The sequence below is a fragment of the Procambarus clarkii genome, chromosome 39 (genome assembly GCF_040958095.1).
Source record: "Procambarus clarkii isolate CNS0578487 chromosome 39, FALCON_Pclarkii_2.0, whole genome shotgun sequence".
Lineage (NCBI taxonomy): Eukaryota > Metazoa > Arthropoda > Malacostraca > Decapoda > Cambaridae > Procambarus > Procambarus clarkii.
In genome coordinates this window covers 11,558,870-11,585,530 of record NC_091188.1, presented here as the reverse complement: position 1 = coordinate 11,585,530, position 26,661 = coordinate 11,558,870, and the positions used below count along the sequence as shown (strand labels likewise).

Below are 26,661 nucleotides of genomic sequence, written 5' to 3'. Positions count from 1 at the left end.
GGAAGAGCAGGGAGAGAGGAGTGAGAATAACGAGGAACAAATGTGTAGAGAGTGAGAAAGTAGAGATAAGAATGAGAAAATCCTAGCGAGATGAGAACATTAGGAGGCTCTGAGGCAATCACGTCGAATGGAGCTTAATGGCATCTCTTCGGACGATGAGATGCCATTAGCCGCCACTAGACGTGATTACTCTTACCTTTTTCACGTTTTAACTTATTTTATTTCTTCATTACTTCCTTCATCACTGCCTCTCGAACCCTCCATCTCCCTCGTCCCTCCTGCGTCATTCTCCACCCTACATCTCCTAGATTTTATCTAACAGCATCTTTCTAAAATTGTATCTTATTATTCTCAATTTCCGTCTTCAGACATGCGGGAAAAAGTCTCTCTCTTATTGGCTTGCTAAACAAGAACTTTAATTAATGGCGGTTTATATCTTAACTTTTCTTTGTTATTGTTCTTAAAAGCGAAATCGCAATGGGAACCAATATCCTATATCTCAATTGTGTAGGAAGTGAATATTTTGGTGTATTAAAGATTGTATCGAGAGGAAGAGAAACGGTATTATACAACGCTGATGTGGACGTTAATAACTGGTTATCAAGACCACAACCAAACTGGTTATCAAGACCATAACCAAATTAGTTATTAAGACCACAACCAAACTGATCAACAAGACTACAATCGATCACTGGTCGTCGTAGCCAAGCCTATCCTGGTGGCCAAGTAATTACAGCACAAATCGCTACCCTCCCGTACGTCGCCAGAGTGGCGATGTGTACGTCGTTATGTACGTCGTACAAAGCGTCGTGCGACCATATCGTGTCGTTGTACATATTGTACGACGATATATATATTTCTGCCAGAGTTGTTGATAGTTCGTAAGCATTGTTGTTGTTCGAGACTCTTGACGACAGTGGATGGCAACAGCCACTGTGCAGCCCGTCCTCGCATATATCCAAGATCGTTAATATAACGATCAAGATCGTTAATCAGATCCAAGCTCGTTAATCCAGCTGCCAAACCCCCCTGTTTATGAATAAAAAGCGGTTAACGCACGACTCATAACTGATGACGTCCGAACACTTCCCGAACAAGTGCTTCGCTCACGTCCTCTGTTCGAACCACAATTCTATAAATGCTTCACCCACGTACTTCAAATACAAATACTCGCCAACAGAACCTAAACACCTAACGTACGCCTAACTATGCATACCATTTTTATGTATCATAATATTAATTTATATATGAGAACAAACCAATTTTCAATACACAGTATGTTAAAAATTTATGGAAGCGTCTGGGTAAGACGGCCGCTGCTTTAACCAGCCTAGTGTAAGGACGGGTTGCATTGTGTCAAAACTGGGAGTGGTGGGGGGATAACCGGCTATACCCGGGTCTGTCTGTCTCTCATCCATCTATATATTTATATATACATTTATCTATCTTTCTATCCATTCGTATAGCCATCTGTCCATGCATCCATCTATCCATGCATTCATCTACGCATCTATCTATCCATCTGTTCATCTATCTATCCATCTACTTATCCAACTCTCTATCAATCTATCAATCCATGTACCAATCTATCCATCCATCTAATTTCTCTCTCTCTCTCTCTCTCTCTCTCTCTCTCTCTCTCTCTCTCTCTCTCTCTCTCTCTCTCTCTCTCTCTCTCTCTCTCTCTCTCTCTCTCTCTCTCTCTCTCTCTCTCCCTCTCTCTCTCTCTCTCTCTCTCTCTCTCTCTCTCTCTCTCTCTCTCTCTCTCTCTCTCATAAAAAATACATTTGCCCAATTTGTAACTAAAAAATAAAATAGTTACCGCCTTACGCTGAGAAAGAGACGTGGCTTGAAAATCTTTTGAAGCTGTTTGAGACTCATTTATTTTATGTGGGCACAGTCAAATTATCGACAGCAGGAAATTTATGTTAATTTTCCAGATATCAATAAATAATGGTGTATATTACTGTAAGAGAAAATTGGGGGGGTACAAATATAAATTCGGGGGGTCAAAATCAAAATATTTAACTGTGTAACTGGCGGGCAGTGGCTAAAATCGTCGTTGGGGTCTGAATATGATCCTGGCACGTTGTTCCCTCTTGAATTCTGACGATTCTGACCAGCCTATGTTCAACCCGTACCTCAGACCATTCCCTCGTCCAATTTGGGTGAGGTTAACCCCTAGAGTGTCGGGCTCCAACTTTGGGCAGACAGACATTCTCTCTACACACCTCCACTACAGTGAATGGACATTAATTCACTTTAACACACACTCACAAGGATGACAGTTAATATTCGGAATTAGAAACCTTGCTTATGAAAAAAGATATTAAAACATGGAAATATTTAAATATTGAACTAAAGGATTATTGATAACCAGATATTTTCTATTTGTCTAGAAAGAGAAATAATAAGAAGTGAGATGGATGAACAGAAACAAAACAGGATATTAATAAGGAATTAAATATATCTACGCAAATAGAACACGAAACAATGTATATAAATTAGATACGTTTAGATTCGGGAAAGACCTGGGCCAGTACTGGTTTGGGAACAGGACTGAGGATTTCTGGAACAAATTACCCGGTAACATTATAGACGTAGGGATGGGTGGATTGTTTCAAGCGTAGGTTAGACATGCATATGAATGAATTTGGGTGGACATATATAAGAGCCGCGTGTAAGGGCCAGTGTGGCTTCTGCAGTTTTCTTAATCTTTGTGTTGTTATTCGTGGCTGGCTTCGCCCACAACGTCGACGTCAAACTTCTCACACTCGTGCCGCCTCAGACCGTCGACTTTATACTCTACCCACTCTGCTTAACTCTGACTCTATACATTTTAACTCAGACTCTATCCAGTCTGCTTCACATTCTATTCAATTGAAGCTGTCGACTCTGACGGTTGTGATGCGGCTCTACTCTCACCACATCAGGCTCTATAGCGACTCTGTAAGTCACTGGGGCTGCCGCTGGACGAACTAATTTCTATTCCACAAAAGTAAGACTTTTCACATTCTGAGGCAAGTACATTAATACGAATTGCAACAACATAAAATTTCGTTAAACTAGTTAGGGCGCACACTGAACCACGGCGCTTCCCAGAGGACCGTCCTGTCCTCAACTGATTCCCCGGTACCAGGCGATCGACCACTGCGTCAAAATCTCGATGTTTCAGTGAAAGTAAAACTACAGCAATATTGACGCTAACCCGGACTAATCAGTCCAAGGCTACCTCAGACTCGATAAGTTAGGGAGGTTGGTTGCAGAGTATATAAGAACGTATACTATAAGAAAGAATGTATATCTGCCAGTCCAAAGTTGGAGGCCAGATACTTATGGCTAGTCTCACCTAAATTTGCAGGGAGGATGGTCTGAGGTACGGGACGGACATATGCTGGTTGGGGGTAGGCGTAATTTAAATGTTTAAAGACATATTCCCAATTACAGGCATCCCTAATGCGATTTTCATGGATTTAAGTGTGAAATATTTGGTGTGATTTCCCTGGAGTTTTTAGTGACCGTAATAATATATTTTCTGAGAGACTCATATAGTTGTTTCAGTGCTTCTTAATAATAAATTTTCTGAGAGGAGGGGGAAGGGGAGGACGAGGGGAAGGAGTCAAGGGGGGGCCAGGGGAGGACGAGGGGAAGGAGTCAAGGGGGGGGCCAGGGGGGGGGTTTGGGAATGAAGAGAAAAGGGGGGAAGATCGGGTGAAGAGTAAGGAAGAGAGGGAAAGGGTGGAAAGAAGTTGAGGAAGAAACCCAGGTGCAACCGGGTATCCCTTCTGCAAAGTGTAAATATTTGTCTGTACGAAGTTGTAGGGGAGGGGAGGGAGATGGGGATAAATGGGGGAGATGAGATGAAAGAAGGGTAGAGGAGAAGATGAAGTAGGAAGGGAAGGGGCGGAAAAAGAGGAGAGGAGGAAGATAGGAACGAGGGGAGGGGAATAAAAGAGGGGTGGAATAGAGGGTGGGAAGGTAAGATAATTATGAGAAGAAACCGCTAAGCCACTGTGACTATATAACACTTGGAAGGCATTTGAGGATTAGAATCTTGGGATTAGACAGACAAAAGGAATGGAGCCCAGCCACTTGGACCACCAAGGAGGATCGAACACCGACCTGCAAGAAGCTAGATCCTCGCTGTACCGACCAGTCCAAATGGTTGGGTGGGGGGAGGGGGGGAGACAGACTGTCCCGGGCACCGCCGGGTAGCCCTCCTAGTAAGATATGAGGTGGCCAGCATACCTGTCAATGAGTTTTAATTAACATGAGCTAATTCGATAAATCTTTTTCCTTGTCAAACTTTTATTTCCAAGCTTTGCACTCCTGAATTAATAATTCATGGGACTCTTGCAAAATGGTTCGTCAACGTTCAAGGGAACTATAACCTCATTTTTATTTTTGTTATTTTTTATTTTTGTATCTGTTTTTACCTTAGGAGGGAATGGCGTTTGCTCTCAGAATATTATTTTGCTAGTTATCACTCAAAATATAACATAAATACACAAAATAAAATCATTTTGATCACCTTAGATAATCATTAGTTTAGCCTAAGTAATAACTCCTGTATAATAATTGTTTTTTAGTATGGGGTGGAGTTCTGCCCGAAACGCTGCGCGTACTAGTGGCTTTACAAGATTGTAATTACTATTCTATGTATCCTCACAATCCCAATGTACCTTCTTGTATATATATAAATAAATAAATAAATAAAAGTTGTGTAGTGATGGTGTCAACATCCCTTAAAATAGACTATTCTCTCTGATAATTTGGCTGAGCCTAACCCTATATGACATTTCATGACCTTTGAACAGATAATCATAAAGATAATATTTTTTATAGTATAGATTTACAAAAACTATGTAAATATTAATCTTTTAGGACACTATTACACAATTAGTAGAGAAATAATACAATTCAAATTAACATGCAAATATTATATATAAGAAAGAATCTCTTAAGCTGGAACGTCTCTTCAGACAACGCAATTATATCAACTTCTTTTTCACTAAGTTTCAACCCGAGAGAAAAGTTCGCGCGTGATAAAAGGAGAAGATTGAGACAGTTGTCTCTCATAAAGCGTGAAACATTTTTTTATAATTCCCATTCGACGTCAGAAAAAAAGTTAAATGATATTAGGAAGCATGTATTTCTCAGCTGTCCTCAGCTCTTGAAGACCGTGGCTCAGTGGTCCTCGGGACCTAGACCTTGTCCCAGTGGTCCTCGGGACCTAGATCTTGTCCCAGTGGTCCTCGGGACCTAGATCTTGTCCCAGTGGTCCTCGGGACCTAGATCTTGTCCCAGTGGTCCTCGGGACCTAGATCTTGTCCCAGTGGTCCTCGGGACCTAGATCTTGTCCCAGTGGTCCTCGGGACCATATCTTGTCCCAGTGGTCCTCGGAACCTAGACCTTGTTCCAGTGGTCCTCGGGACCTAGATCTTGTCCCAGTGGTCCTCGGGACCTAGATCTTGTCCCAGTGGTCCTCGGGACCCAGACCTTGTCCCAGTAGTCCTCGGGACCCAGACCTTGTCCCAGTGGTCCTCAGGACCTAGATCCTGTCCCAGTGGTCCGCGGGACCTAGATCTTGCCCCAGTGGTCCTCGGGACCTAGACCTTGTCCCAGTGGTCCTCGGGACCTAGACCTTACCCCAGTGGTCCTCAGCTCCTGTAAGATCATGTCTCAGTTCTCAACACAGGAGAGAGGGGGAGCAGGTGCTTAAGACACTTATAATAAATTCTCAGTGAAAATCCAACTTTAAGACACATGATGCTCGCTGCCGTTTCTCTCTTTCCTTCTCCCTCCCTCTCTTATATTTTGTTTTAACTAAGACTACCGTTCATTAGGGCTGTCGATTGAGGTACCTGGTGAAACTGCAATCAAGAGCTGTTATTCTACCTCAGCTCATTTAAAGTTTGTTCCTAGAGACTCATTTATTTTGTGAGCATGTTCTTTTTAACTTAACTATCACACAAGGAACATGTACCTGGTGAAACTGCAAGCAAGAGCTGCAATCCTACCTCAGTTCAGTTGAAACCTGCTCCTAGAGACCCATTTATTGAGATCATTATATGCTTCATTAGGAACAAACTTTATTTAACTCAAAGTAGCAATCATATACGGAACAGCATGAGCCTGCAGCCAACTGTGTTCCGGAACCTTTGTGGATCAGTTGACCTGGTCTTCCATATATCAACCGACTGAGCAAACAAGTTCCAGATGCGAGGGGAGCCTGGGAATGAATGTTCGTTGATGGAATGATGTTCTTGAAAAAGGCACTTCCAGCATGAGACTTTTTTTTTTTTTGAGATATATACAAGAGTTGTTACATTCTTGTACAGCCACTAGTACGCGTAGCGTTTCGGGCAAGTCCTTAATCCTATGGTCCCTGGAATACGATCCCCTGCCGCGAAGAATCGTTTTTTCATCCAAGTACACATTTTACTGTTGCGTTAAACAGAGGCTACAGTTAAGGAATTGCGCCCAGTAAATCCTCCCCGGCCAGGATACGAACCCATGACATAGCGCTCGCGGAACGCCAGGCGAGTGTCTTACCACTACACCACGGAGACTGCTAAAGCTCCGTGACTCCGAGACTTGAAGGTTAAGACTTGAAGGTTGAGGGCTAGAGGGCTAGAGGGCTCCGAGACTTGAAGGTTGAGAGCTAGTGTTATGGGTGCCAACTACTTGTCGTCCACGAAGTTAGGCCAGGTGTGGAAATTTGAGAATGTTGGCCTTGTACATGACAGTAAGTTTATATATGTAACAGTGTTGTAGGCTCTGATGTTCAGAGCATTCTCACTAAACTTGATAAAGATTAAAGATGGGCCTTCTGGCACAGGTCTCCATTTTGTCCAAAAGTCTGGTGAATGATGGAGGGGCAGGCACTCCAGGAGAGGGGTGCATACTCAAAATGGAAGCAAACTTGAGCTTCGTATATAGTTTTGCAGGCCCCCCTACCCTCTGCTGTCAAGATGAGATATGCGCAATAGAGCTGTAGGTTTCCTAGCTGCTTTTTGGGCTAGGCTAATCACGTGGCTCTCTGTCATTGAAAATTTAACTTCATTTGCAAAATGTTAAATTCATCCGTGTGCTTTAGGTTTTTGCCACCCATTTGCAAGCCTGTCCGATTTGGAATGTGCAATCTAATTCGTTCGTTCGCGCGAGCGTGCGCTCTCCCCCCCCCCCCCAAAGCCCCACCAAGCTTAGCAACTCTGCCCTCAGTGGTGAGACATTTACCGTGTGGCCTTTTATTATCTAATAATGGCTGTTTTGTCTTTAATTGGTTTCATTTGGTGATGAGCTTAGACCAGCTCAGTAGCTTGCTGGCTAACCAGCATGTGTACTTCAGTCCTGAACCCAGTTCAGAAGATGTGGAGAAGGATAATGAGAACTGATAGTATACTATTTATTCAGGATTATACAAGTGGCAGTGGAATGGATGTTTGGCATAAAAATAAGGGAAAGAAAAAGAACTTCATTCCAGGTTAAAAAGACAGTGATGCTATGATAATCATTATAAGGGTGAGGTGATGTTAAAAAGGCATAACCATGGAGGTGACCAGAGCAAGCACCAGGCATTGGTTCCTAGAGATAAATACAATGGAGAAAATGAGATACAAAAATTAAAGTACTTAGACAATTAAATTTACTCAAGTCAATACAAGGTTAAATGACCCAAAATGGGAAGCCTAGTGTGTGTATCTTTCTCAGAATATCTTGTACCTTAGGATAATGTCGTCCCTAGATCTCTCCTAGCATTGAGCTACCTTAGCCTGGTTTCCTAATTTACATCCATGTTTCTTCCACCAGTCTTCTAACAAATCTTTAGGCTTTCTCAACCTTCTCCTTCACAATGCAGATGTTCAGTGGCAGCACATCATACCCTTTTATTAGACAATAAGACCTGAGCATTGTACTTTGATGTTTCCTTATAAAGGCTTGTCATAAAGGCCATCCAAATACTTGCCAGATTTGTAAATGGTCTATAGAGTATTATCCTGTTTGAGCATACTTAAAGACCTCATGTGATGTGTATTACGAGAGCCTCCTCCAATTCCTGTACAGTATCTGCACCCCTCCAATGCAGTATTGTCCTTCAGGACTTATTATTCTCCATTCATCAATTCTGCAGCCCAACAACTTCGACTGGACAGTACAGTGACAATCTCACTTCATGCAGGTCGGCATTCAATCTGCGACCATCCAAGTGATTGTCTACTATTCCTTCTCATCCCACCCCAAATCCTTGTCCTAACCCCTACCAAGTGCTATATAGTTGTAATGGCTTGTCACCTTCCCTTCCCCCAATACTGCAGCTAGTTTAGGCTCTGTACTGTAGGAGCCTAGAGCCTTCAAATCTCCTTTTGGGATATTTGACAAAAACGTGAATACTCAACAGTGGATATTTTTGTACATTAAGAGTTAGATATCTTTAATCCATCCATTCTATCACACTGCAGGTTATATTAAAAATTATGTATGAAAATTATAGGCAAATTAGTAGTTATCAAAAGATAGACTTTGCAAGCATGTGAGAATGCAGGAAGAGGGTGCTTTGTACTCTTAATACTTTTTCATAATATTCCCTAATTTGTTAACAAAATTTAGCTTAGAAAATGTTTTCTTTACTAAATGATTCCCTTCTTTAGCGTGTCTTTACATTTAAACCACTTTCAGACGATAAGACTATTGAAAACGTACATGGAACATTTGCTAAGAATTTTGCTGCTCAGTGTCTACTGGTGTATGACATGATCAACTACAATCTTAATTTTCTTTTAAATGTTAAAACACTAGACAGAATGATCACTGATAATCACTGAAAAGAAACAACACAAATTCCAATTTAATCTTTTTCTATCCATTGTACTGTAATTTTATTTATGCATTATACTTGAGCCTCAACCCATCTTGCTTTGCCTACTTGCAGTATACAGTGCACAATACATAAGAGCAGGAACTGTCCCAAAGTTTACAGGCATGATATGAACTGCAAAATCTGATTAAATATTTAAATATTGAAATAAGGATTATTAATAACCAACTATGTTCAATTCCTTTTTATTTAATTACTATAATATTAGCTTGTTTCTCCATATTTTATCACAAACCTAACACTGCAGTTTCATGAATTATATTTACAAGTATTTTAAAAACTATATTTTAATACTTTTCCCCATCTATTATTCAACAACAAAATGAAAGTCATAGCCTTACATTTCACATATAATTTATTGGTATACTGTACTAGTTTATCATTGTCTTGCTAAGGAATCCTACTAGGCTTATCAAGTGGACCCTAACGCATCCAGTTACTGACCAAACCCAACAGTTTCTAACTTGACTGACCAATAATTATTCATTCTTTTCGTGTATACTAATATCATGTGCACTCTCTAGCATCCCAAGCAGGATGTCACAGACAGGCCCTAAAACTTCTGCACATTGGCTAAACACATCTATGAAGCAAGCAACATATGCTTGCATTATATAATCAGAATGTGCAAAGATATTAAGAATTGCTTAAGGTATTAAAACCTATTCAGAAATTAAACAAAAAATGGGGGGTGAGGTTATCATAGATACTGTGTTAATAGTCTATCACCATTAATTTTTTCACTCTTAATATTCCATATCCGTAAAAGGAGCCGTAACTTCAAGATCAATATTGTAAATTCCGTAGTTGCCACCCCACAGGCATGCCAAAGCATGTATTAAAATAAAATAAAAATATGATATTTTCCAAGAATGACTTATGTGAGATGTCCTTTATTCTGTAAATGAAGCAATTCCTGTTTCCAAAGAAACTTTAATAATTTATGGCATGAAAAAAAACTATTTCAATCTGAACTTCATTATCAGTCAACATGAGCAATTTACAATAAATCATGTGCAAAACATTATTCCTTGCATACAATGCCTGGTGAACACAGCACCCAAGCATATTTCATAAGAAGGGAGCACACACACACACACACACACACACACATATACAGTATACATGAGCAAGACAAAAGCAAAAGGCATGATTCAATTGCACTTCAGATGAGAGATGAAATCTTGTTGTTGTAACCATTTTTGCTATAGACATCAATATTCTGTTAATACTAAAGTGCAATAAATACACTTAAGTATTTATTAAGTATTAAGTAAGCAGAAATCTTAAGAATGACATTCTAAATTTTTTTACAAAATACTGCATTTAAATGTACTAATATGAAGCCCAGATAAGGAAAACATGGAAATTAACTACAAACTTTTAAACCTTATTGACTCAAATTTTTGCAGTACATTTGCCTTGCAAATTGGTTTGGCAAATCTTCATGTAAACCTCAAGATATATGTATATCTACTAACAAACTCAGTATACTGCCAAATGTAATTTAATGTAAATATATTTATTTATATAAAATAAGGTACTGTATAATGCATGACAGAACTCGCAGTGAATGACTGGAACACGTTATGAATGCAAGATGTGAAGTGAAAGCTAATGTGTACATAAAGAGCTTGCATGGACAAGAGTCTTTGCCGAAGACTCGCAAATTTATCAAGCATGTAGTTTATGGCTGTAGTAAGGCAAGAATGTTTAGTTTCTCCGATCTTTTATTTACTGTACATTATAGTAGGAAACATCAAAGTATAGAATTAATATATAATTTATGGAAATAAAGTAAAGTTTGTTGCGATAATTTTGGTATAATAATGACATACAAAGGATGAAGACTAGACCACACATCAGAAAATGAAGAAACGACAACATTTAGGTCTGTCCTGGACCATTATCAGGTTGGACGATTACACAACTTGATAATACTCCAGGACGGACCGAAACGTTGTCTTGTCTTAATTTTCTGATGTGTGGTTTGGTCATCATATCTTCAGCCACGTTATTGTGACTCGTCGTCTGCACATACAAAGAATACTTTTTAATTGATGACAAACCAAAATCTGAGTACGTACTGTACTGTACCAATATAAAGAAAGTGGATCATATTTGTAAAAAATATTGTTGAGTGAACCTTACATACTTAATAAATTCTTAAATAATAAACATTTGGGGGGGGAAGAAAATTCTGCAAGAAAAATACCCAGATTTAAACTAAAGTATATTATAGTACCAGAGTAATGAAGAGCTAAGCCACTAGCTAGTTAACCAAGATATCCACATCAACACTAATTTCCAAATGAAACACGAGTCTAACACTCGAACACTGCATCTATATCGTATGCACAAGCTAAGGCTTTTTTTTTTTCAAGTGGGGACATTTTGATAGACAACGTTATTAGGAAGCCAAGAAACAAATGATACTGTATTAAGAAGGGAGCTGAAACTAAAGTACAGACCATAAAGGGAATTATTAAATTTGTACAGTATGGTATATCCAAGTAAAGTTAATCTAATTCATATTGAGAAGGACTAGTAAACAGAAATTAGAATAAAGAACATATGGGTGAATGAAGTGTTTCAAAGGTACTCGCAGGGCTGTTTAGTTTGTATCGAGAAGGTACTAACCACGCCACCCTGCTGAACACACAGCAAGTCCTGACTATAGATTATTTCTGGCATGTCTGTCAACGAAGAGTGCATTTCTCTGTACATTTAAAAAGTAGAACTTGGAATCATTGCACATCATATATTAATGGATTGTTCCATGGTTACTGTCAGTTTAAATGTCATTACTGTTTCTCACTTTGAATAAAAATGATGAAGCCTATACAGCAACTGACCAAAGGTCCACCCGTGTTACAGATATACTTCTGTGGTAATACAAATGGAAAATTAAGTGTAAATTGCAACCATACATGTTATAATGAGAGCACCTTACAATGACTTAACATATAAGGCTACATCCTACAGTAACTTGTGTTGTGTGAACCATCATTTCTCTCTGGTCACTTATTGCCATAAGGTAGAAATGTACCAGAGTATTGTACTTAAAATATGAATATGGCAAAATTTACAGAATGATAGCCCAAATATTCAACTTTCATCAAAAAATACTTGAGAAAGTGTGCCTCCAAAGCCTTCTATATACAAAGGGGCATATTATGTACATTACAGAGTACTGTATTTGCAATAATATTGTACCTGTATATACATTAAAACTTATACTTTTATGACTCGATAAGAAACAAGTGAAGTATGTGAAATTAGACAAATGCCAAAGCATGGAGAAAGTGCTTCACCAATAACTGATGAGTAAAGTAAATGTCAAGGATAACATTTGTGACCCATGCCACTCTGTCAAATCTGATGGCATATGACAAGTCATCACTAGAGTCAGCCTCCCCTTGACTTTTCTGAAAAGCTCTGGGGACGAGGCCAACCTACTCCGTCAGTCAGGTCGTAGTATATCTTTTTTGGGAATAACTTCTATCACCAGAACCTGAATTGGGGTATTGGACAACATTAGAACAATTTCACATGAGGATTATCAGAAATAGTATATACATTTTAAACTAAACTGTAATTCACTTTAGCATAAAATGGCAAGAAACATCCAATATTGAACTGTGACCGTAACATTAAACCTACTTTTTTCATTAAAACATCTTTGTTGACCAACAGCCTACTTCACAATATATGAACCCCAGCCTTTAATTATATTATATTATATATATATATATATATATATATATAATATATATATATATATTATATATTATATATATATTATATTATATATATATTATATTATATATATATATAATATATATTTATTAACTTATTTATTTATTTTCTGCGCGCACACACACACACACACACACACACACACACACACACACACACACACACACACACACACACACACACACACACACACACACACACACACCTATACATATATTATACACACTTGGTTAGAACAAGTTCGGTGAGAAGGTAGTGGAGGCCAAACCCATGTAATTTTAAAGCGTTACATGACAGTGCTGGGAAGACGGGACACCACAAGCGTAGCTCTCGTCCTGTAACTACACTTAGTTAGGCAATTACTTCTCGCGGTCCTGTTGCATCTAGATGCTACACCTGTGGTATCTATGATAATCACTTAATTCTCAGAATTAAATACAACTTAGGATTCTGCCCACCTGCAAGAACTCTTGACAAATCTGGGTACTGTAGTAACTTTGCCCAAGAACTTAGATAATGTGTTCTAGTTAATGACCAATGACATACTGTATGTCTCTTATACTTCACGTCCTTAGCTGGAAAGATTTACAAAGGCACAGAAGCCTGCCTTAGCCAGCCAGCTCCAGCCTTTGTCTCTAAGGTTAGGCAGTCAGCAATTGGCTATTCAGTGGCTTTTATGCATGTTGGTACATCGTAGACCCAACTATGGGCACATGGAGTTGTGACATGGCTAAATCACCAATTCCAGAGTCAAGTATGGTGGGTAGTCTCGCCTCTAAATCTCTTTCATACTGCCCGAGGCAGGTGTCCATAGCCAGCAGCTCCTGAGATGCCAGCAGCTGTCTGGTGCTCACTTCTACATGGAAATGTTGCACCCTACTGTCTAAACCAAAGACAGCCTTGTAGCATCATCATGCTGCTCAAACTATGAGCTCTCATTAGCGATCAAACAAGCTAGGTCTCAGTGAAGGGAAATAGGTTTCGTACACTCTGCCTGTGTGTCGTGGTCACCTAGGGGTAATTTCCAGATTCTCATGCACATGCAGAAGCTCTGCATTATGCCACAAAGTCAACAGAAGGAGACAAAAGACCGCTCGCACATGGCACTTCTTTTCATTGCACCAACCTCTTTCCTTCCCTCGATTGATATTACACTAAACTTCATTGCACAAATTCTTCTTATCAATCACACATTTAAGGTACAGTATTTAAACTGATCAGCCACTTTCAACATTCAAACGTTTATATTTATTTAGCACATTTTATTTTCTCCACCATCACAACTTGGCTTTTTCAACATTCCTTTTAATAATATTTTCTCACTTCGATACAATTTCAACTAGCCTAAATAACTTTTTTTCTCTCTTTTCAAAAAGAACTTTCATCAGCCTACTTCAAATTAGGGTTACACTTCTAACAATCTCCCTCAAGACTTCATCGAAGAATATACAGAAAAGCAAAGCTTACATCATACACTCCTGGCATACTCCTACATTAACCCTCAACGTGTGGCTATTGAAATAGTCATATTCTCCACTACATTCAACGATTTCTGCATTTACTGCACTTCAACAGCACCTGCAGCATTCCCAAATTTCAACTTAATTGAAGTTTGTCCACAGATACTACATAGCCAGGTGGAAAACTATCTTGCACCCTTCTCACACCAAAGTCAATTAAATTCCCATTAGCACCTCTTTCATCGTTTCAAAATATTACGCTTTCAAAGTACATTTTTATCTCCACCCATTTCTAATCTCCCCTTTACCAGTCAACATTATCCCGTATCATACATTCTTATTTACCTAACCACAAGTCTCCAGGTTGCACTTCTTTCTTTCCAAAACCAGATTTACGTTTTCCGAATAATTTTTCACTACTGTTTTCCTAATTCACGCTATATCTTTACTGCATATTACATACCCTCTACTTTCATCATATGAAGAGTTGCTATCACTATTATTAAATTGGTTTTCTTCTGGCCATTTCCTTCCTACCCAATGCAAGTGGGCATTGGGGTAATGATAATAAAGCTATAACTGTACTGTATTGATTAAATAGCTTTTAAAAATTCGGTATTTATGAAACTAAAATTATAACCTGGAAATTAGATAGGTGGTTTCAGTTGGCAATGCCATTGCAAATATTTATTGTTGCATAATAATGCAAATATTTTGATTACAAATTGCATTTTGTGTGCTTTGTCATTTAATATAATTTACTTTATAAATATTGACTGCAGTAAATAAAAAAAAACTCAATCCTGGAGGAGAAACCCAGTTTTGGAAAAACAGTCCTCAAAATTTAATAAGAGCCATATTGTTAGGCAATAAAGAAGACTTTCCACAATCAGGGAGCCCCGAACTGGAAATAATAGTTTTACTAATGGCAAATGAATAGATTACAATGAAAATTGGCATAAGAAAAAAACAGAGGCTCAAACTGTTCAAGGCATGAGACGCACACAAATTTCAAATGATTGTATGTTTTATGATAATTATTGATGACAATTACAACAAACTTTGTATAATTCTGCATTCAATTTTAAATTGTAAGTAAGTAAATTTTATTCAGGAAAGTACATACATAGTTGTTTTACAAATATAATGTTGGATTTATAGATAGAGCTAGTACATACAATACCTAAAGCCACTAGTACACATAGCATTTCGGGCACGTACAGTACAGTAATGGTATTCAGAAAAAAACAGTTAAACTATACAAGTTGTATTTATAAGATTACATTTACTAATAAATGTGATCACTTTGCAACAATTTTGTATTTGGAATGATAAAAATTAATTTTGCTGAATTTATAAAATGATGTTTTCCAAGGAAATGAAGTTGACTGTTTTACTATATACAGTACTGTACAATAATACAAACACATCTAATGCAATAGTGTACTTACATACTCCATGAGTGAAGAATTATCACATCGTTGTCTTGCAAGTCGCCAGTGTAAGCCGAGTTTGTGATACAGGTTAGTATTTTCTGCTTCTAAAGTTTTTTCTATTGCATTTCTTGTCTGAAATACAAATTATAATGAGAAACATTTGATGGCCAACAATAATATAAACTATGCAACACTATCACCAAGATGTCAGAGGTAAAATAAATAAAAAATGGATAAATATGGCTACAAACTATGAAAGGTCAACTTAAAAAAAAATGCCTCGGGGTGTTAAAGCTCAGCTATAGCTTTGCTCTACAATAAATCAAACTGTATCTTCCCTGATGTTCTTAAAAAGGCTAGCGTGGTGATCTCATTGAAATAACACATTTTTAGACTATTGTAATATCAGTCCTACCCACCTTGTTCAAAATATTTGTGAAAAACTTAAAGTACAAACAGCTTTACTCCTACCTAGCTAAACATAACATACGGTAACTAGCTCCTGCCAACGTGACTTCGGACCATAAAATAGCACGATGCTTTATTATGCTCAGTGTGATACATGCAGCTTTTGACAAAAATGATTGCCCCTCATAGCTCTATTTGTTGACCTGCTCTATGTGAGGTTTCTATCCCTGACCTTATAGACACCTGCATTATCATTTGACGGATGTACTGCCCCAGTCAAATTTCCCACCCAATAATGTCATCAGAGCAGATTGTTAACCAGAATAACCTTCTCAAACTAAAATACTATGGAAGCAGAATTCACTCTTGTCAATACCTTCAATCTTATCTCAATGATGTGCATCAGTATATTACTGTGAATGATGCTACTTCTCCCACACTACCAATTAACATTGGTGTTCCACAGGGTACTTGGTCGTCCACTCATTCTAATTCACATTCTACCAAATACAACTTAATACCTGAAGTCAATTATATTTGCTAATGACAACTTCCATTTTCTTAAAATAGTAACCCACTAATCCTAAATACACTGTAATACAGTGAACACATTACTAAAATAATGTCGATTTGTGGCAGTTAAATTTGCACTTAATACATTTTTCAGTGTTGTCTGGAAATAAGCCCACCAATGGAATTGAACTAAGAATTAAGACTACTCAAATTGAGAGAGTAAATGGAAAATTCCTTGGTGTTCATATCGACAACAAACAATTTCAACTGCCACATACAAAATATAACCAAAAAAGTTTCTAAAACAGTAGGTATTCTCTTAAATCCAATTACTTGTCTATCCATAAATCACCTATGGCATCTATGCTTAGGGATCTACAACTCCTTAAAAGACTCTTTGACCCTTAATTACTAAACATAAATCAGTAATTAGAACAATAACAAACTAATCCTATACAGTATTCAGTACCATTCCTGAAATCCATGAGTATGCTAAATATCACATCACTTCATACAGTCCCAAGTGTGCTCAATATCTATAAAATTCTGAATTGCAATATTAATCATGACCTTAAACACTTTCTAGAGGGCTGTAACAGAATAGATAGGCACCATACAAGAAATAAACTTCTATTTGATATTCCAAGAGTACAACTTAATTTGCAAGACAGTTCAGCTTCTGTTAAAAGGTCCTTAATTAAACTGAAAATGTCCTCTCAAATTAAATTAAGAACTGTACTTCTCTCAATCAGTTTAAGAAAGAAACTAAATAATATCTAACATTATGTAAGCAATTTTACTCATTTCCTCACCCAACATGTTAATCTGTATTTTGCTGGTATTGTAAACAATACTATATTTGAACTGTTGCTAAAAACCAGTTTCTAAATATCACAAATTTTAAATCATTTGCCAAATCTCTTAAAAATGAAATCATATTCACTTACTCCTTGTTTAGTATTAAGTGCTACCCCATTAAATTTATAAATAAATTGCCTAATTATGTTTACATTATACAGTACCTTAAACACTACACATTAGTGGCTTCATATAATTTAACTTTATTACCTGTTAATTCTCCACTATCATGTATCAAATGTATTTTTATATACTGCATAGACATTGTTATTTTTAATATTTTAATGGACAGACAAAACAGTGTCATGCAAGAGGTATATAGGGATGAGAAAAGAAAAAATTGTATCAAGACGAGACTAAAATACACGTCAAAGATTAGTTCAGAAGTGAAATGAGTGAATGAGGAGCTTGAAAGAAAAATTAACACATTTCAGAAGTTATTACCAAAAGCAGGCACCAAGCCTAATTTATTTCAGACACCTATATTATATATAGAAATGGAAGAAAGTTAACCGGTTAAGAAGAAATAAAGCTGGAGGAAGTACTGAAAAAGTGAGATGAATGGAATTGATAACAGTTCAAATTGTAAACATGATTGATTTTGCGGGAGTGAAAAAGAATATGCCTATGGAAAGAATATGCACATCAGCACAGATGCAATAATGTGGGGAAAGCCATAAGTATTGATGAAATATATTCAGAAAATTAAATGCAAATGAATATTTGAAAGACTTGACTGCACCTTTTCTTTTAAGAATTTATGCAAAAACAAAAATGTTTTGAGTAAAGAAAATCAGGTTTTTGGCTGGACAATGAAAGCCAGGGTTATAGGAGAATGAAATAGGAATAGATATAGATAATAGATGAAATCAGGAATGGCATGTTAAGTTACAAATCCTGGGAAGCACTCAAACTTTGTACAAAGTTTGTGATATTGCTGTAGTGGTTTTGTCAAGTGCAGCAGATTTTTCTTGCTCAAATTCCTTACTTTTTAAATGCACGAAATGACAAAAGGTGGTGCTCATAAGCCAATGCTACCTACCAATATGCCTTCAGCTAACCACTTCAATATTCGTAATAGTTCAGCCATCATTTAGTTTGCTATTTAAAGCATAAACATTCACTAATAGTGTTTTAATGTTCTACTAGCTGGGGATTGAAGTGAATCAAGGGGGGTACTTTTGAGCCCAATCTTTACCGTTTGCAGGAGGTCCATTAACTGAAAGGATTTGTGCATGTAGGTTCTGTCATGTAGGCAATGCATGTGCAAGTGTCAGCAATGCAGACAAATCTCTTGATAGTGCACCCACCATAAGGGGCCATGAAACTAAGCTTGCCATTAGTAAATCAGGGAAATACAAATACCTTCTGCAGGACAAATTATAAACTTTTGACTCTTACTACTGAAAATGTGCACTTGATAACACGTTTGTGCGACTTCAAAGCCATGGAACCCTAATACAGTAAATCAATCTCATCAGAACCAATAACCTTAAAACTGAAAAAGTAAACATCAGCCTCTACGTTTCTCACGTCCATGATGTGATGAGAAGCAATAGCACACCATGTCCATGATGCAGTGTTAAGCAGTAGTGTACCATGTCAATAGTGAGATGATGCAGGAATGTATTTTGCCCCGGTTATGTCATTAATTTTGATGTTACTTAATAGTGTTTGTAAATGAGAAAATCAGTAGGGTCCCACTGAGGAGAATTCAAACCGATGTGCTGGATACTGTACTCCCAGGAATACAAGGTAACTACAGATCAGTGTTTATAAAGCAACTGCATTAGCCAGAAAATTATTATCCATCACATACCCTTTTACTAAGGCATATTACTGGCCAAAGAGAACAACCACAGGTACACAAACAGAAGCAGCAGCCACAGAGAAGCCATCGAGCAGATACTGGTAGTGTCTTCCTGAGAACTGTGTTTACACGCCCTACTGAGCCTGTAAATTCTTCTGGAGCTAATCTGCCAGTCAATGCACTTGGGAAATCTCGACAAAAGCGGTTACTTAGGCCAAACCTGCAATGAAAATAAGCCACTGATTAAATACATCACATACTCCTCCAATACTCCTACATACTACAGCAAAAGTAAAATTTAAGTACAGTAGTTACAACTTTATGTACCCTTTATGTACCACTACCATTTTCAATTCTTAAAATGTATAAGATTTCACATTTCCATGCAGTTACAGAGTCCCTAATTTATGACCAATATGCATTCCTAATTTTCTATCGCATAGACTTCATATCGACTTGATAATGGTCCAGGGCAGACCAAAACATCATTGTTTCTCCATTTTCTGATGCGTGGTTTGGTAATGGTATCTTTAGCTACGTTATTGTGACTCATCGTCTGCATATTGAAGATGAACTGACTAGACTCTAAAGAGCTCTGCACTATTTGATTATGGGATAAGTTTTTATTTGTACTGTTCATACAAATCAGGTTAAAAAATTAATGAAGAGCCCACATATGTAAACTCAAATAGATGAACACCCAATGAGCTAGAAACCAGCATACATATACAGTATAGATTAGATAAAGATTTATCAAACAGCCAATTCTTAAATTATTTTTAAGAAAGTAATGGGCTTCCTTAAAAAAAAAAGATCATTGTAGTAAATTTTCAAACAATAGACAAGGACAAAATTTAGAGGCGGGAAAACGCTGTGGCTACTTACCTCGTTACCTTTAAAACAGCACAATGTAAAATAATTAATTCATACATCAATCTCTTTATAATTATTCTACATTATCAAATGTTTTTCACTTTATTAAATTTTTAAATTAGTTTATGTACTCTGCCTAGCTATTCAGAGCTTAAATATAGTACGTTTTTTTTTTTATATAGATTTACTGCAGCCTGGCTGAGCACCAGCCTTCCAGTGTATTGCCCAATTATTTTGTATTATTTTATATCCCTGTCGACTCTTATGGCAAAATTTAAACCAAGCAGTATATCACTCGTCACGTCAGTGCTGAACACACCTAATGAAACTCATGAACAAACTCTTTACCACAGAAAAATAAGCAGACATCGCTTCACCCCTGTACCGACATGTTTATATATAAATCTTAATGCTTTTGATATGAACAACTGTGCTTCTTATTTCTGCACAAACCATCCTAGTAGAATACAAAATAATTTAATACATGAACCAGCCACAGTACAGAAAAGTTTGAGAAGTGGATGTGATAAACTTTTCAAGTCTCAGGAAGTATGTGATATTCAAGCAAAGCACTAAACACTTCGTTAAAATGTTCTTGTTAGTTACATGTGCATAAGAGCCTCGTTAAATATTCCTTCCAGACCCATATGTGTTGCAGAAAGTCGCGAGGGCAAAGCTCCAGCTCCAGGCCCTATTGGGGAGACAATGACACCATACCAGATCCCACTGGCTGCCTTGCGAGTCTTAAATACTCCCTCACTTACACGGTAATGTTGCCTGCACCTCTAATGATGACAGGCTCAGGCGTCTGTGTGTAGGACTCTAGGGACGAGGAAGAATTATCCTCCTCATCCCTCTCGATGGTGTTGATGGCATCGAAATCTGCCATCTTTCTGTTTACACTAACACACGCAGAGGTCGCCGAGTATAAACTATTTCACAATCTCATCACCATAACGCGTCAAAAACTTTTAAAAATTGGCAAATAATAATAATTATAGCATTTCGAATAAATTATAAAGATAAGCGGCTGTCTCTACGGGTGACAACAGCGGACTGGAGACATAATGACTTGGTGGGTTAAGTAATAACCCGGTGGTGTGCTGGAGGACCAGACATCGCTGCCAACCACCAATCACAACATGAAAACAAGTGACGCAATTGACCCTTGTGACCAATCACGGGGCGATGTGACCGTGACGTCAGGCCCGCTCTGTTTACCAAGGCTATACCCAGCCACATGTTAATAGTTAGGTTTTACACAGTTCAATGTTATCGCACTGGTCAACGTTCACTTATCTCTCTATTATTCGTTCCCCCGGTGTTCCTCCTCGGCTGAAGACTTTATCCACCAATAGTGTGCTAAATATATAAACACGAAACAGTGGACACAAATTTAATAAGTTTAGAATAAAAAAAAAATTATTAACAAGCTTAAGTATACACAGTAATGTGCTGCTACCGTATTCTATACGAAGGATTACAGAGTGTAGATCAAAAACTAGCTATAAGTTTATATAATATCTACATCTCACAGGATGGTTAGTCATACATGGAATCAGGAGAGACCATGAAGTGTAAGGATGATCTATTAACCTGCACTAGCAAAGTCTGGGTACAGCACAAGAATATCTTCCAATATTCGTGTGTGTATGAAGTAGTAACAGAGCAGAGTAACATGAGGGACACAAAGTACCTCATACCCCTCAGGGTTGCCAGGTCCAAATTGCTGGAAGTAGCGAGCTGACGGTCTAAAAGTAGCGAATTTGTAATAAGAGTAGCCCAATTTTTTGTTTAGTGACTAATACGGGTTTCAAAGTAATATATTTTGATATATAGAGTACACTACACGATGTTAATTGATTTATTAATATTATTTCTGCACACACACACATATATAATATATTTACACATTATATTTATATAATTTTTTTAACCTAAAAGGGGTACCACCTCCGGTGCAAGTGTAGGGACCCATAGCCTCAGAGAAGAAAATAAAGAGTACCCAGAGAAGATCATGTGGATCCTCACTGAACACTTTGATATTTTCTTCTCCTACCACCCTTATTCTTTTAGTACGTGTGAATATATATCTAACTTTATTTTAAAATTTCACTACACAAAGAGCTAGGGTAATGCACAATCTGAAGCCCAAATGACAACCCCGGAGCCCAACCAGTTGTGTAACCGGAGACCGACCAGTTGTGTAAACGGACCCTGACCAGTTGTATAACCATAAGCCTAGCAAGTATACATCTCATCCAACTCCCACAAAGCTAAACAGTCCCAAAGCACAACCAAACTCCATTCCTAGCTCGACCAAACAAAAATCTCCTTAGCCCTACCTAAAACCCTCCACTTGCCCTAGACACCAACTCTTGAGCCATAGCAAACAATTGAACTATATACAAAAAAAAGAAACCCGGATTTCTAGCAAACATATAAACAGAGCCTTAGCAAACAAACCTGGAGCACTAGTACACAAACAACCATTGGAGCACAACCATGCACGAACCAGAGAACGACCATGCACAACCCAAAACCCAACAAGTCACACCCCTGGAGTAATGTAATCGTAACCCGACAGGTTGTGTAACCGGAGCCCGACCAGTTATTTAACCGGAGCCCGACCAGTTATTTAACCGGAGCCCGACCAGTTATTTAACCGGAGCCCGACCAGTTGTGTAACCGCACGCCTAGGTCTACTTAGACTGTAGATGGTGCGCCCCCACATGAATTATTACATCCAGGCATGGAGAGCTCATCTTCAGAAAGATATAGCTGCTCTGGAGCCATGTCTTACCAGAGCTATGGAGCTATGTCTTACGACAAAAATCATACCAGAGCTTAGTCATCTGTTGTATCAGGAACGGGCTATGGTGAGCCCGTAACTTACCTGGCACAGGAGCGGGGCAGGTAGCACACGGGCTATGGTGAGCCCGTAGGGGACTTACCTGGCACAGGAGCGGGGCTGTGTGGAATGTGATCTTCGGTCGTAAAAGGATATACTGCGTGCTGTGCTCGCATTTAAATTGTCAGTCTATGGCTGCTATCACGGGGTGCTTCTTTGTGTTGCATCTGACCATAAATAATCATCATTGAGTTGCTTAACATTAATAGCCCAAATTAGCCCAACTTGCTTTTAAATTAGCCCAAAAAGTAGCAAGTAGCGAAATTAAAAATTTGGGAGCGCGGGGCTCTCAAAAGTAGCCCAATTCGCTACTTGTAGCCCAATCTGTCAACCCTGTATTCACTTTATGCTTGCTTATATTCCGTGACTACACCTCAGCTTCCTCCACTAGGATAGGAGGATGGAAGAACTATTACCTGTAATTAGAGAAGAGAGTATAGCTTCTGCGATTAGTGCTAATTAGTTACGCCATTACCTTGAGGTTACCTTGAGGTTACCTTGAGGTGCTTCCGGGGCTTAGCGTCCCCGCGGCCCGGTCGTCGACCAGGCCTCCTGGTTGCCGGACTGATCAACCAGGCTGTTGGACGTGGCTGCTCGCAGCCTGACGTATGAGTCACAGCCTGGTTGATCAATTAAGCTCATTAAGCTTAATGAGAAGTATATATTGTTTATAAAACCAGTATATTGTTTGTACTCGCTACATAAATTGAAATTGAAATAAGTTTATTGAGGTAAAATAGGTGAAGTCACAGTGAGAGGTTGTGTTAACCGGAGCTCCTGAGTGTTGTTATATTATCATAGCAATATGGAAGTTGTAGTTAAGGACCTGGTGACTCTAGTGGGAGCCCTGAGGACAGAGTTGGACTCTCTGCGGGAGGAGGTGCGTCAGCTTAAAAAACAACGAGAAGTAACGAAGGAGGAGACCAGCAGTAAAGGGACCTCGTCTTGGAGAGTTGCGAAAGACAGGGGCCTTAAGAAGACTTTGATAAAGCCGCCTTCAAACGCCATAGCAACTTCTAATTCATTTGACGTTTTGGAGGACGAGTGCTGTGGTGAGACTGCGGATCGCGCAAAAGGGAAAGCAACGAAGAGAAAGGAAGCGCAGGCCCCTCAGAAAGTAAAGGAAGTACCTAAGCAAACATTAGTTGTGGGAGATTCCCAGATAAGGTATTTGGATAGAACGTTTTGTGCTAGAGATAGGGGGAACAGGTTAAGGGTTTGCTATCCCGGAGCTGGCATTGGTGATATTATAAACAACATGAATGATATTATGGCTGGTAATGGGAACAATCCCATTATTTGCATTAGCGTGGGAGGAAATGATGTTGGTCGAGTTAGGAGTGAGGAACTGATGCAGAGGTATAAAACAGCCATAGAGTTAGTTAGGAGCAAGGGAGGAATCCCGATCATATGTGGCATTCTTCCAAGAAAGGGAGTGGGAAATGAATGGATATCGAGGGCACTTGGTGTCAATTGCCGGCTGGAAAGATATTGCAAATCAAATGCAATATCTTTCATAGACAACTGGGAACACTTCTATGGAAGAAATGAAATGTATGCTCGTGATGGGGTGCATCTATCGAGAGCTGGGGTTGTTGCTGTTGCGAACTCGTTAGAAGAAGTGGTTAGAGGTGTTTGTTTGGGTTTAAACTGTTAGTAGATAGAGGTATGGGAATTGATTTGGAGGAAGGAGGTAATAAAAGTATGTGTTTGTGGGAGAAAGGAATTGGCAAAACGATCAGGGAAAGAGAAGGTCCGCAAAATAACAATTCACTTAGGGTATATTACACTAACAGTAGAAGTCTAAGAAATAAAATTAACGAATTAAATGCTCTTGTCTGCACAGAAAAAATAGATATTATTGCACTTACCGAAACGTGGATGAATGTAGAAAATAGAGAACTATTAGCTGAATATCAAATATATGGATTTAAACTATTTCACACAAATAGATATATTAGACGAGGAGGTGGAGTAGCCATATATGTTAGGGACAATTTGAAATGTAGTCTCAAAGAGGGAATCAAAACAGAGCCACACACAGAAACTATTTGGATAGAATTAAACGAAAAAGCTAATAATATTATAATAGGAGTAATATATAGGCCACCAAATTTAGACAGAATGGAAGCAAAGCATCTATGGGATGAAATATCTAGAGCATCTAGATCTAACAGTATTTATGTCATGGGTGACTTTAATTTTAGCGGAATAAACTGGTTGAACAAAACAGGGAATAGTGAAGCAGAAGATTTTCTAGAATTAATTGACGATTGCTTTCTTACGCAACACATTAAGGATCCAACACGGGAAAATAATATTTTAGATTTAGTGTTAACTAACAGGGAAACGCAAATTAATGACATCGAAATAGGGAGTGAGCTAGGGAGCAGTGATCACAAAGAAATCAGATTTAGCATAGAATGGAATAGACCAGTAGGAGAAAATTCTGTTAAAGTGCCAGATTTTCGAAAAGCTGATTTTAATAGCCTAAGAAATTTTTTGGGTCAAATTGATTGGAAACTCTTGGGTATGGGGTGTGGGCCGGTCTTGGAGCGAGACATGAACCCAGCGATAGGTGACTTAAATGGGGATTTCGATGTGGATTCAATATATAACTTATTTAAGAATATTCTAAACAGAGCACAGGAACGTAGTATACCATACAAATTGAATAGATCGAATACTAATGACCCAAAGTGGATAACAAAGAATTTGAAGAACCTTATAGGTAAAAAGAGAGCTTGGTACAAAAGGATTAAAAATGGGGAGGTCACTTTAGAACAGGAATTCGTACAACTGGTTAGAAATGTTAAAAAAGAGATAAGGAAAGCAAAAAGAAACTATGAAGTTCGCATAGCAGAGCAAGCAAAGACAAATCCTAAAGGGTTTTTTCAGTTATATCGTACCAAGACTAGGGAAAGGATAGGTCCATTAAAAACTGAGACAGGTCAAATAACAGATAGTGATGAAGAGATGAGTAGTATTTTTAATAAATATTTTGTATCTGTATTTACTAAAGAGGAACTTAACAATATGCCTTCAGCCGAACAAGTCTATGTGGGTGGGGACGAGGACAGGTTGACGAGTTTAGCAGTTACCAAGGAGGATGTTCTTAAACAAATAGTAAAACTCAAACCAAACAAATCCCCAGGGCCGGATGAAGTGTTTGCCAGGGTGCTTAAAGAATGCAAAGAGGAGCTTTGTGACCCACTGTCAATCATATTTAATAAATCAATAGAGTCAGGCAGAGTGCCAGAGTTTTGGAAAGTTGCTAATGTGATACCAGTTTTTAAGAAAGGAGATAGATCACTTGCGTCTAACTATCGACCAATTAGCCTAACGTCTATTGTGGGAAAGTTACTCGAATCTATAATAGCAAATAAAATTCGTCTTCATCTTGAAAAACATAAATTAATAATTGAGTCGCAACATGGTTTTATAAATGGCCGTTCATGTTTAACAAATTTGTTATCTTTTTATTCTAGCATTGTTGAGGCAGTTGATAGTGGTAAGGATTGCGATGTTGTATACCTTGACTTTAGCAAAGCTTTTGATACAGTGCCACATGAAAGACTGATTAAAAAGATAGAGTCTCATGGTATTGGGGGTGCTATATTAAGCTGGATTAGGGCATGGCTATACCAAAGGAAACAGAGAGTTAGTATAAATGGAATCAAGTCAGAGTGGGAAAATGTTGTAAGTGGAGTGCCTCAAGGCTCTGTCCTGGGACCTCTGTTGTTTATAATTTATAT

The 26,661-nt window shown here is 38.2% G+C and overlaps 1 protein-coding gene across 1 annotated transcript; it reads right to left on the bottom strand.

The window, feature by feature from the left end:
* Positions 1-9,051: 9,051 nt before the first annotated feature.
* Positions 9,052-21,036, bottom strand: LOC123760307 (cysteine-rich hydrophobic domain-containing protein 2). Its single transcript, XM_045745881.2, has 4 exons — positions 20,760-21,036; positions 19,132-19,342; positions 15,549-15,665; positions 9,052-12,392 (listed from the first exon to the last, which is right to left on the bottom strand). Exons 1-4 carry the CDS (start codon positions 20,882-20,884, stop codon positions 12,342-12,344), a joined length of 504 nt encoding a protein of 167 aa, XP_045601837.1. The 5' UTR covers positions 20,885-21,036; the 3' UTR covers positions 9,052-12,341.
* Positions 21,037-26,661: the final 5,625 nt, after the last annotated feature.